At 41.5% G+C, this 12095-nt stretch overlaps 1 protein-coding gene across 1 annotated transcript in view; it reads left to right on the forward strand.

Annotated features, from left to right (window-relative positions):
* Positions 1–12095, forward strand: part of LOC147677797 (ATP-binding cassette sub-family C member 12-like) — a 1863878-nt gene that overhangs the window by 259868 nt on the left and 1591915 nt on the right. Inside the window, exon 4 of the mRNA XM_086945587.1 lies at positions 5925–6083. Within this exon, the coding sequence (XP_086801713.1) occupies positions 5925–6083 (159 nt within the window). The remainder of the gene's footprint in view (positions 1–5924; positions 6084–12095) is intronic.

Below are 12095 nucleotides of genomic sequence, written 5' to 3' on the forward strand. Positions count from 1 at the left end.
CTGCCTATATGGGTTGCTACACATATATAAATATTACCAAACAAACAATATGACTAGTCACCTCAAACAAACAAACAAATTAGTCGGGCAAGCGCATTTTAAAACTGCCTTGCCAAGCAAGACTATCAAAGGCTCGGAGCAAGTACCGTACAACGATTCTTACTAATCAAGAGCATCCAGATTCTAACTGCCAAGTTCCGAATTTGCCCAAACAGCCACTATGCGGCAAACTGACAGAAGAGGTCTCAGTCGATGAGCGGCGCCACCTAGATGGTCAGATCGGAAGGGAAGGAAGAATACCTCAGGATGCCAGGAATAAAGGCGCCACTGGCAGGGATCACGTCCCCGGCAAAGTTCCAGTCCTTCGTCACGACCAATCCTTCGAGCATCCGAGTCGCCGATGAGCCCCACGTGACGGGCACCAATTGATGAATACAGGCCTCAGCAAGGCCTGCGAGTGCGAAAGGGTTCGCCCTACTGTACACAGAGTCCTCAGACTACACAAGAAATTAGCACGGAAACTGGAAATACAAAAACATAGTTTAATAAACCTTTAAAGGTGGTACTACAGCCCACACAACACTCTACAGTATTGTACAAGGTAGCACAAAGAACTCGGACATGCGGTCCCCTTTTATACATAAAGAAGGGGCTCATAAGTGGGCAGTTACAGCTCAAAACATGTTTTACAACCATATATGGACATTTCTTGAACATGATCGATACATGGGTGGAGTTACGGTTCTTGAAGCCCGCTGAATGCACATTCCAATCTACAGTAAGCAGAAACGGATGTTCCTCTTACTGGGCATGCACTAGACGCACAAGGAGTTATTCATAGCCTGTTGCTGGGCAAACTTCAGGGGTGACAACCAGCGAGGTAGGACTTGCCTCGTGACGAGCACATGGCGAGGTGAGGCATACAAGATGGACGCGAGAAAACAAAATGGAGTCTGGCCGTATTACAAGTACGAGCGGGTAAACTAGAGAAAGACACAGTAGCATGTCTTCAGCGAATGCTTAATATTATCGCTGTTTTATTGACAACACCCTGATGTAATGTTCTGTATGGGAGGTTAAGGATGTCATTCTATGTATGTGTAGAGCAGTTAAATGAGGAGCCTGAGAAGGAAACTATCTAGCTTCTTATTGGACAATTAGACAAATACCTAGCATTTCATACTTTTTTTCTTAATAAAGAAAATATCCGCAGAAGCATAGGATTTCAGATCAGTTGTAACCTATGCACACCCTAAGAGAGAAAGAGAAACTAATGAAAACCAAAAACAACTTAGGAAATCATCAGCACGTGTTTCATGTTCAAAATAATTCTATGGGTTGGAGAGAACACAGGAACTCATGGAGTGAGTAGGGGCTGAGGGGTAGAAAAAAAGCAAATAGATTTCCTGCATGCATAACACACCTTACAACCACTGCCATTCTCATACCTGAGTTAGTGAAGAAATTAATGCATGTGTATTAGAAATTGGGTTACTGGTTTACTGGGGTATGAGCCCTAATCAAGCAGCAACCACAATTGTGGTCAGGATAACCCTAAATAAACCTGTGCTCACCCTGTGGTAGCTTGCCACAGAGCACTCAGGCTGAACTTAGAGGCAGTGTGTAAAGTATTTGTGCAACACTTCAAACAGTAAAATAGTGAAACCACCATACAAAAATATCTCACACCAGGTTGAAAAATAGATCTGATTTTAATGAATAAAAGAAGACAAAAATCCAATTACTAGAACAGGATACATTGATTTTTTAAAGTTCATAGTGAAAACCACTACCAAAACAGCCCTAAGCGCAATTGGGGATACCTGGTTGCCCCAGACTGCGACAAAGGTCCAAGTCCAGGCCAACCACAATGGTACGCGGGCTGGCTGCAGGGACCCAACTAGGCTTTCTGAACAGTTGTGGAACGTTGTGTGAAGTCACTTCGAAGATGCAGCAAGGTCCTGATGTGTGTACCTCAAAGATCCCATAGACAGAGCTTGCCATGTAAAGTCCGGTGTCGAGGTGGTGAAGCACAGCTGAGGTGATGCAATGCATCATTTACAATGAGTAGTGACGCTGCAATGCAGAGCATTAACATCTTCTTTGAGGCTGCAAGGAGCTGCATCAGGGAAAGCATATCACAAGCGGCGGTCCCAAAGGCGATGCATTGGTCACAAGATGCGGGTTGCAGCAAATGTGCATTGCTCTGGCGAAGCAAGTCATTCGTGATGAGTCCAATTCATACACTAGTAGCAATGCGTCAGTTCTGCTTGGGGACGCATGGCTCAAATCAGTTCCACTGGCAGGCACCTTAGGTGCACTTCCAACAGTACACAACTGGGGTACAACACCTGGCACAGTAGACACATAGATGGCAGAATCCAGGTGCAGGAGTTAGAGGCCTGTTATGTTCCAGAGGCTTCAGATCAGAAGCCCAGCCAACTAGCCTTTGGAGTCACTCTGAGTTCTGCGGGCAAGAGATGCAAGTGCATTACTTCTCATCCAGGCCAAAGGGCAGCACGCGGCAGATCAGCACAGCAAAGCAGGAGTCCAGCAGAGTGCAGTCCAGCAGAGATGCAGTCCTTCATCAAAACAGCAGTCTTTATTCCTGGAAGAGTATCCACAGGTCCAGAAGTCTACTTAAGAGGTGTTGGCTGAGGTCCAGTACTTATACCCAGGGGTGCCTTCTAATTGGGTAAAACCTCAAAGATATGCCTTTGAAGTGATGAGAGGTTCTCCCTTACGGCCCTGGCTCCAGACTTCCTACAGGGGGGTATGTAGCCCTGTGTGTGTGGACCAGGCACAGCCTATTCAGGTGTAAGTGAGGCTGTGCCTGTAAGGATTGCAGATAGGTTCCACAGGAGCGTCAGGAATCCGAAGAATATTCCACAGCCTTCCCCTACGGCCTTCCGACTCTATCAAACACTAGAGTACGAGAGACATGCCAGGGGAAAACAGGGAGACAAAACAAGGAAAGATTGGGGGAAAAATGTGCTTGATGGTGGTCTTCAGAATGGATGCGTGGTACTCCAATGGGGGAACTGGACAACAGGTAGGCTGCAATAAAAGGTAAGTAAGTAACCTTATCTAAGGACAACACTAAACCTATAATCACTAGGACACCTTTATGCATAGAAACATAACATACCAAAAGGGTTTTCTGAATTGTCGCTGAATTAAATATGTGGAATCTTATTTAAGGAACTTCATCTGGAGCTGTGGCAAAGAGAACATAACATATTAGTGAGTAACTTATTACTTCAATACAAGTAGGTACAATATAATCTAACTTGTTACACTTCTCACTTTGGCTTTTGTAGAAGGCTTGAAGAAACTGGAGTTTGGCTTTTGTAGAAGGCTTGAAGAAACATCCCCTAATATGATGGTATTCAATGAACCTATATCCCACTTCTCTGTCGGTTGTATGAACTTCTATAAAACCAAAATATGTAATCAGACTTCTGTTATGACAGGCCCCTTTAAACAATATATATGTGCAGCGCAAAAGCGCTGTTACCGTGATTCCATGTAGAGAAGATGAAGCTGCACCCACTCTGGTCCACGCAAGTATTCCACCAAATACACGAAGCTGAATCCCAGAACAAGAATCCAGAAAGGGGATAAGCTTAACAAAAGGGAAGGGGTAGACCAAACTGAAAAGGGGGATAAGGGGAAGAAAGGAACTAACTAGCTATCTAAAGGGTAAAATAGGAAAACCCAACCGGGCAACGGAGACCAAGCCCGGCCGGACAGCGGAGAACAGGCCTGGCTGTCAGGCGGAGCAAAATACTAGAAGGAAACACGGGGCTGAGCCCAGCCGGATGGCGGGGTGAAACCCGGCCGCCGGGCGGGACTCAAGGGCGGGGAGAAGAAATGTTCACGGGAGATTCCATAAACGAGCAGCAATCCGGAAATAGGTGCCCAAAATGAGAACGCCTGCAGACAGCTGGCAGCTACCGGTAGAAAGCGAAAACCGGAGCCGGCACAGGAACGGGGGCGGGGGACGCTTCCTTCGGTACACCAAGCAGGAAGTGATCCAACAAGGCGGAAGTCAGGCAATCAAGAACAGGACGGACACAGAAATGAATGGAGCTAGACGCAAGAACGTGAAGCATCGCTCCGTGGTTCATGGTGATCTAAATAGCTCATTTTTTAAAGGGACAGTGTCATAGGAGGCTCGAGGCATGACAGTGCCCAGCTTCTTCCTCCCATCCTGCCAGAGATGGCCGGTTGAGACACACCTACCCTTCTATTTTGTGTGGCTGTCTAGAAGGAATACACAAAGCCCAACCATCAACTACGCCTATTCATGTGATCAGACACAGGCTACAGGCACTCAATGGCTAAAGCAAGAAAAGTTCAACTTTCCAAAAGTGGCAAATTTATAATTGCAATTTAAAATCTGACTTCTCAGCGATTTTGGATTTTAAATTGTAATTCCAGAAACATGACTCTTGAAGGGTTATCTCTTCCCATTGGGAGATTACACTCATAAAAATGTAATGAGGTAATCCCAATGTTATCCTACGGAAGAGATAGGCTTTGCAAACAAATTTGAGAGTTTTTCACTACCATGACTTGTAAAACTTCAAAGTACATGTTCTATCTTTTAAATACTTTGCATTCTGCACTCTGGGTTTCTCAGGACCTACCTTAGAGGTGAATTATACGTATAAATAGGAAAGGTTTGGGCCTGGCAAAAGGTTTATTTTCCCAGATTGACATGACAGTATAAACCGAACACACAGGCTCTTTTAAATATGCCAATTGGGGATGAACCAATATTACTATTTTTAGGGAAGAGTGCACACACTTTAGCACTGGTTTGCAATGGTAATGGGTACAGAGTCCTAATACCAATAAAAACAAGGTCAGAAAAGTAGAGGAGCAAGGGAAAAAGTTGAGGGAAGACCACCCTAAGGCTGCCAGGATTTTTCAATGGGTGTGACTGTGCACAGACTGTGCTTGCAGCACATTGGAAGAAGAGCAACACACATACAAACAATCCTAACAAAGAGAGATATTAGCAATCTGGGAAATTACAAATAAAATCAATGGAGCAAGAGGCCACGTAAGCCCCTTTGGGAGAGTATGGTTTATGAAACACAAGTGTCTTCCTCAAGAAACTAGTTGGTAGGCTTCAGAGCAAAAGAAAGTAAGCATATGCTGTCTTTGGATGTGTGCCAGAAAGAAACGGGATGACAGCTTATATGTATAGTACTTGTAACGAATAGGGCTCAAAAGACAACAGTGACTAACTATGTGAATTAATTAAACCTCTGTTTATTATCTCTTTCTCTTTGAAATAGCCCATTATGTTTTGACAAAACATACTAGAAAGGCAATGACAACTACACACTATCTACAACTGTCAGAACCCCCTTGACATGTGGTGGTTTGTGTGTGCTTCATCGACATTTCAGAAAAAGTATGTTGTAAAATACAATTGGTAGAGATAAAACAGAGGTGTTAGCATTTGGGAGCAACAAATGTACAATTTGTATTTTACAATTTTTATGTTTTACAGTTTTGTCTGTTCTTTCAATTGTGCAGGTCACAATTGGTGTGTAATAATTTCTTTTATGATTCATTTGTGAATGAGAATAGTTTTCAGTATTGTTATTAACTGCTTTTAAATTTTCATGTAATAATAAATGATTTATACTATTACAAATTTTCTTTTGTGCATGAGTAATAAGTATTGTTAATCCTCAGGGTATACTTATGGTAAATCCTGCTAACTTTGCAAGGGAATCCTCTCTTAAACTGGTTCAAGAGCCTCAATTCCCTTGAGTCTTTTAAGGGGTACCTCTCATTTACATACCCAGAAACATGATTAAGACAGTGAGAGCCTAGAGGTGATGACTTTGGTACAGGTCACTCTAATGTCACTCTAATGTTTTTTTAAAACTTTTTCTCACCAGGCCTGCCTCTCTGAATCCAATAGATGATGCAGGACTGATCTCCTTCACCGCATTTTCATGGATGACACATCTTATGATGACAGGATGCAAAAAACATCTGACTGCAGACGACTTGCCACCACTGTCATACTATGACAGTTCTGATGTAAATGCAAAAAGGTATTTTGAGATAAAGAAATTACAATGCAAATGTGCAGTAATGTTCTTTGTGTCTATCTATAGTGAATAAGACTCACTGTATATTAAATCTAATTTCAGCCAACAGAGGGCAATCCAAAACAGGGCTGGCTTTAGAGCAGTGTTACTGGTGCAGTCACACCTGGCTCTGACCTCGAGTGATGCTTGTTAAAAATGGGGTTTCTGGTTGGCTAGAGGATGCCTAAGTCAGGTAGAGCCCACCACTCTAGTCAAGGCTAGTAAGTTACTTATCAAAGATAACCTGGGCTCACCCCGTGTTAGCTTGATTCAAAGCAGTCAGGCTTATCCCCAGATGCAATGTTTAAAGCTCGTGCACATCACACTCACACAGAAACAGACAGAAACACAATAAGTACACCACAAAACAGACTGCTCACAGGTTTATATAAAAATAATTACATTATTTTGTACATAAATCATAGACCAACACAGCTTTGTTCATAAATACTGGACATACTATGCCAATCCTGACCTAATACTCATTATCATGAAAGCGCAAGGGGCATGAAGTGTAGCAAATTATGAAAGGAAGTGCATAAATCATAAATTCTGTGCAGAGTTTGGAAATCGGGGGGAATGCGTAAATCATTCAATATTACCATCACTACATGGATCACCAAACTTCACCATATACACATAAGGTGCAGCGCTTCTGCACTCCAATTAGGTTTTATATGGTAATCAAGCTTTAAAGAGAGGGCACAGAAGCTCCTGTGTGTCCATTACAGGGACTACAGTAGGTAAGGCAGTCTTCCTCAATGAACAAGCAGGGGCCTCCATTGAGGTCTTGCCCTGTATGGCAGTGATCAGTACATTTCACCCAAGGTACTTTCAGAAGTTGGGTCACAACCCATCCTGCTCAATCCAGCGGGAGGACCTCCCCTGTAGTTAGAAAAGGCAACTGCGTGCGACCACACAGAGAAGCTGCAGACCAGCACAGCCCTGTGTGAAGGCAGGACACAACCTATACAAATATAAATGCATCCGACTCCCCCTCCCAGCCCAGAAATACTATCAGCATGCAGATGGATGCAGAGGCCTGTCATGTCACACCCAGTCCTTCCTGTGTGATGGGTGTCTGGAAACTATACACAAAGGGCAACTGTCACTCTGCCTTAGACGTGGATTGGAGTCAGGCTGCAAAACACTAGATTTATAAGCACATAGAAATTCCCACTTTCTAAAAGCAGTATTTCTAAAATAGTAATTAAAAAATCCAACTACACCAGTGTAGTAATAAACTCAAATAATAGTGGTAAATTTGAGATGAGTTTATTGTAGAACAGCTACACAGCACAGAGACAGTAAAAAGTTGACCAAAAGAGTTTCATTCCAACAACTTGTGCCACATTCACAACATAGAATCTTAAGACTGTGCAACTAAGCAACCATTAACACTCCAGAGCTCATAGCCTAGAATGCAGATGTCATAGCCTAAAATGCAGTTAACATGAATACAGTAAGTAGAGAATATAACATTTCCTCTGTTCTCCATAAAAAAACACAAAAAACCAAGATAGAAAAACAAGATAAAAATGGAAAATCATGAAAGAAATTTGTTGGGAACTATTTTAGGTCTCCTGCTCCTCCTAGTGATACATCAGCAGAGTTAACATTCTCAACCTTAACAACTTTTCCTACATTCCACCAGTTTCCTCCCTCAACCTGAACAGTATTTTTTCCCACCCGGGTAACCAAAATAGGAGGACCAAACTTACTATTGCCTTTCCTAACATGAATTGTAGATTTGACACGCATACAATCTCCCACATGTACATACACAATTTTTGCAGATTATTTTTTATCAAACCAGTTTTTCTGTTTAGATTGAGAAACATTAACATTTTCCTTTATAATTTTCATGTGACTGCTGACATCAGAAACATACCTCAACCACTTGTTCATCCATGCTGGTTTGAAGCTAGTGTTGGCTTTTCCCCCCCTCAACAATTCAAACAGAGAAATGTTAGTCATGGAGTGAGAAGTGGTTCTGTAAAACCAGATCATGCTATTTACAGCATTAATAATGTCAGAGTTAGAAGATCTAGCGCACCTGATGCAGTCTCCCACAACCCTATTCATTGGCTCTACAAGTCTATTGGATTGTGGTGGTAAAGTGAGCTTTTTATGTGCTTAATGTTACAAGACTGTAAGAACGACTCAAACATTGTACTGGTAAATTGTGTGCCGTTATCTGTTATTAAAGTTTCAGGAAAACCTTCCCACATGAAAACCTCTTTTAAAAACACAATCACATTTGAAGAGGAAATTTTTTTAACAAATTTTAATTCATGCCATTTAGTTGAATAATCTACTAAAACCAAGATGAAGTGAAACCCACCAGGTAGAATTTCCAAAGGACCCGTAATGTCCAAACTTAACTTGGACCATGTTGCAGAAGGACATTCAATTGGATGTAGAGGGGGAGTAGAAACTTTCAACCCCTTGTCGGCAGACCTGCAGATAGAGCACACATCAACCACACCACACACATCCCTATCCATGGAGGGCAACCAAAAACACTCTCGAACTCTACGCTTTGTAAGAGTTAAACCCAAATGTCCCTCATGAGCTTTAAGAATGATGCTTCTTCTCAAATTTTGCAGAGGTATAAGTCAGATTCTACCTTCCAAAAAGGTTGCAAGAAATGAGGAAGAGAACGTTCTCTAGGCCAACCAACACTTACATACTCACACACTTGTTGCAAAACTTCATCATTAGAAAGAGTTTTCACCCAACTTTCTTTTGAGGCAATGCTATTGTCAGGCAATTCAATAGCAGCAATGAAACAATCATCAGAATCTTCATCATCTCTTTCCACAACACCTGATTCATTTTCACAGCCATTGACAGGGAATCTAGATAAAAAATCTGCTCTTGTGTTTTTCCCTCATGACGCATAAAAAAACATCAAATTGGTAATGCATTAGACGTGAAACCATCCTGATAATACTTGGAGAACAAAATGTACGGGTTCAGCACTAAGTATGTTACCTGTGGTTTATGGTCTGTGTTTAACAAAAATTGTCTTCCCCAAACGTAGGGGAAAAACTTTTTAATTGCCCATAGACAGGACACTAATTTCCTTTCAATCACAGAGTATTGAAGTTACCCACTTCTCAACACCCTAGACGCAAAGGCAACAGTGTTTTCACCACCAGCAGAATCTTGCGCCAAGACACCCCCCAAACCTACTTGACTTGCGCCAACAGTAATACAGACAGGTAAAGAACGGTCGTAGGGTTTTAGAGCATCACTTTTGACGAGGAGATTTTTAACCAAATTCAAAGCTGCATCACAAACTTCAAACCATACAAAAGGCATCCCTTTCCTGTGTAATGCACTTATGGGATATACTATAGACGCATAGCTCTGAATAAACTTAGAATAATATTCTAGTACACCCAGTAAGGACTTTACCCCAGTTTTATCTACTGGAGCAGGAGCAGTGACAATGGCATCCAATAGACCTTGCCTAGGTCTAATTCCCTCTCCAGAAATATGGTGTCCTAAATATTCAATCTTGTTACATAGAAATTAGCATGTGTCTAGTTTCACAACTACACCATGGTCTGAACATTTCTAAACCATTTTTTAAAAGTACATTGTGGGAAAAAATATCTTTACTGTGGACAAGCACATCGTCTTGAAAAACAAGAACTCCGTCAGTACTTCCTAACATGCTATGCATTACTTGTTGAAAAACGGAAGCCGCTGAAGCAAGTCCGAACGGCATCCATTTGTATTGAAAAGTTCCCAAAGAAGAAATTAATGCAGTGAGGTGACGGGATTTTGGTTCTAGCTCAATCTGATGGTATGCACTGGCTAAATCCAGTTTTGAAAAATATCGAGAACCTCTGACACTAGAGAATAAGTCACAAATCTTAGGAAGTGGGCGATAATCGATCCATATATCTTTGTTGAGAGAACTTAAGCCCACACAGACACGCAACTTCCCACACTTTGTGCATGTGACGACTAAAGGTGAAAGCCACAAAGAGGATCCTGTAGGCTCAATTATTCCTTGATCACATAAGGATTTCAATTTTCTTTCAAGGTCCTCACGAACACTGAAAGGGACACCCCTTAATTTGTGCTTAACTGGAGAACACCTTTCTTTTACGATAATTCTATGCTTAAATCCACGAATGGTACCTGGATTACCTAAAAAAACTGATGGGAAATGATTTTCCCAATTGGTTTGAACTTCACCATCGGAAACAACTAGTATTTGTTCTGTACAACTTGGTTTGAGGATCATACAAAAAAACCTTGAAGGTACCACCCCAATATATTTAAACCTTTCTCAGCAACATATATTTTTCAGGATATTTTCCTATCCTTAAAAATTAGCTCATCTTCAAAATATCCTAAAAGATCTATTTTGCGACCTTCATCGGAGACAGGAGCGCGTTCAGGGGGTTGTAAAGCCCTGTTATCCCATGTCTCAAAAAACAATTCCTTGTCCATCATAGTAATTCTTGCCCCAGCATCTTCAAGCAGATGAGAGGTTTCCCCCAATAAAAATTTCTGCAATGGGGTCAACACATTCAATGGGGTCTTTGATATTTGAAACATGTCCAGTAAACTCAGTAACAACAGATTCTATTTCTGAATCAGATTCGCAATCTGACTCAAGAACACATGCAACAGACCTCTTTTGTTCATTGAATTTTCTTTTGAAACAAACTTTTGCAAAATGTCCTATTTTCTTACAGTAGCTACAAACCACATTTGCACCATGACACCTTGTACCCTTTTGATGGATGATAGATCACTCTGCTTCGGCTTGGAGGAAGATGAGACACCCACATATTCTGTATTTTTCTCTTCTAACTCCTTCAATGAAACTTGTGATGCCTCAATGCTTTTAGCAATTTTTATGGTTTCATCTAGATCAGGATTAGCTGGAGATAAAAGGTTCTGACAAATTTGTTTGTCTCCACAGTGACAATCGAACTGGTCCCTTATCAACTGATCATTAAATGTCTCAAATTGACAGTCAGACGCTAATTTGCAGAGAGCAGAGATATAACTATCAACATCTTTGTTTTCATTCTGCTGTCTCTTGAAAAATTTGTGCCACAAAACCATTAAACTGGGCTGTTTGTAGAACCTTGTTCTTAATTTAGCAATAGTGTATTCGAAAACAACAATGTCATCACCGGGAAGATGTATCATTTGAGGGAGATGCATGTAGATAGACCTCCCTTCGAATCCTAACGAGTGAAGAAGCAGAATTTATTTTCGTTCACTACTAAACCTAGAAGCACCTATGGCTACTAAATAGGTTTGAAATGCATCAAACCATTTCTCCCATCTCACGGGAGGTTCCCCAGCAGACTCAATAAAAGAAGGAGGCAGAGTTACAGACTGCATTTGTAAATTTTAAGTAGTGACAACAATTCGAAGTAAAACAAAGTGTATGGAAGGAAAGAAAAGAAAACAAAAAAACTGTATAAATAACAATGTTTAAGTAATGTACAATTAACTTGACAGTCCTGTTGTGTGCAAATCACAAGTGTGCTCCGCTTTTAAGCTTAGTAAGAACAAAAATGTTTCAAAGAATATCAACTTGAGAATGGACTTTAAGTTTTTTGATGAGATGACACAGTTAACTTGACAGTCTTTTAGTGTGTGAATCACAGATATGGTCCATTTTTAAACATAGTAAAACACCAAGAAAAACAACTTGAAGAATACTGCCTGAGCCAAACAAATTCGTCCCAACCCTCCTTGGCTAGGTGAATATGCGGGCACCGGGGTCTGTGAAGACGATATCCTTCTGTGAGGTGGGATTTTGGGCACCTGGAAGGCCTGACAGTTACGGACTGGCCTGCCTACCTGGCTGCAGCCTAACTGTATTGCATTGATCAGTAGAGGTGCCTTAAGTGGGACATGAACAACAGATTTACAGGGGACGAGAGAATCTGCTCACAGTAATAAGCTGAAGTTGCACCGTTTGCTGGGACA

Source organism: Lissotriton vulgaris, chromosome 12, assembly GCF_964263255.1.
Source record: "Lissotriton vulgaris chromosome 12, aLisVul1.2, whole genome shotgun sequence".
Classification (NCBI taxonomy): domain Eukaryota; kingdom Metazoa; phylum Chordata; class Amphibia; order Caudata; family Salamandridae; genus Lissotriton; species Lissotriton vulgaris.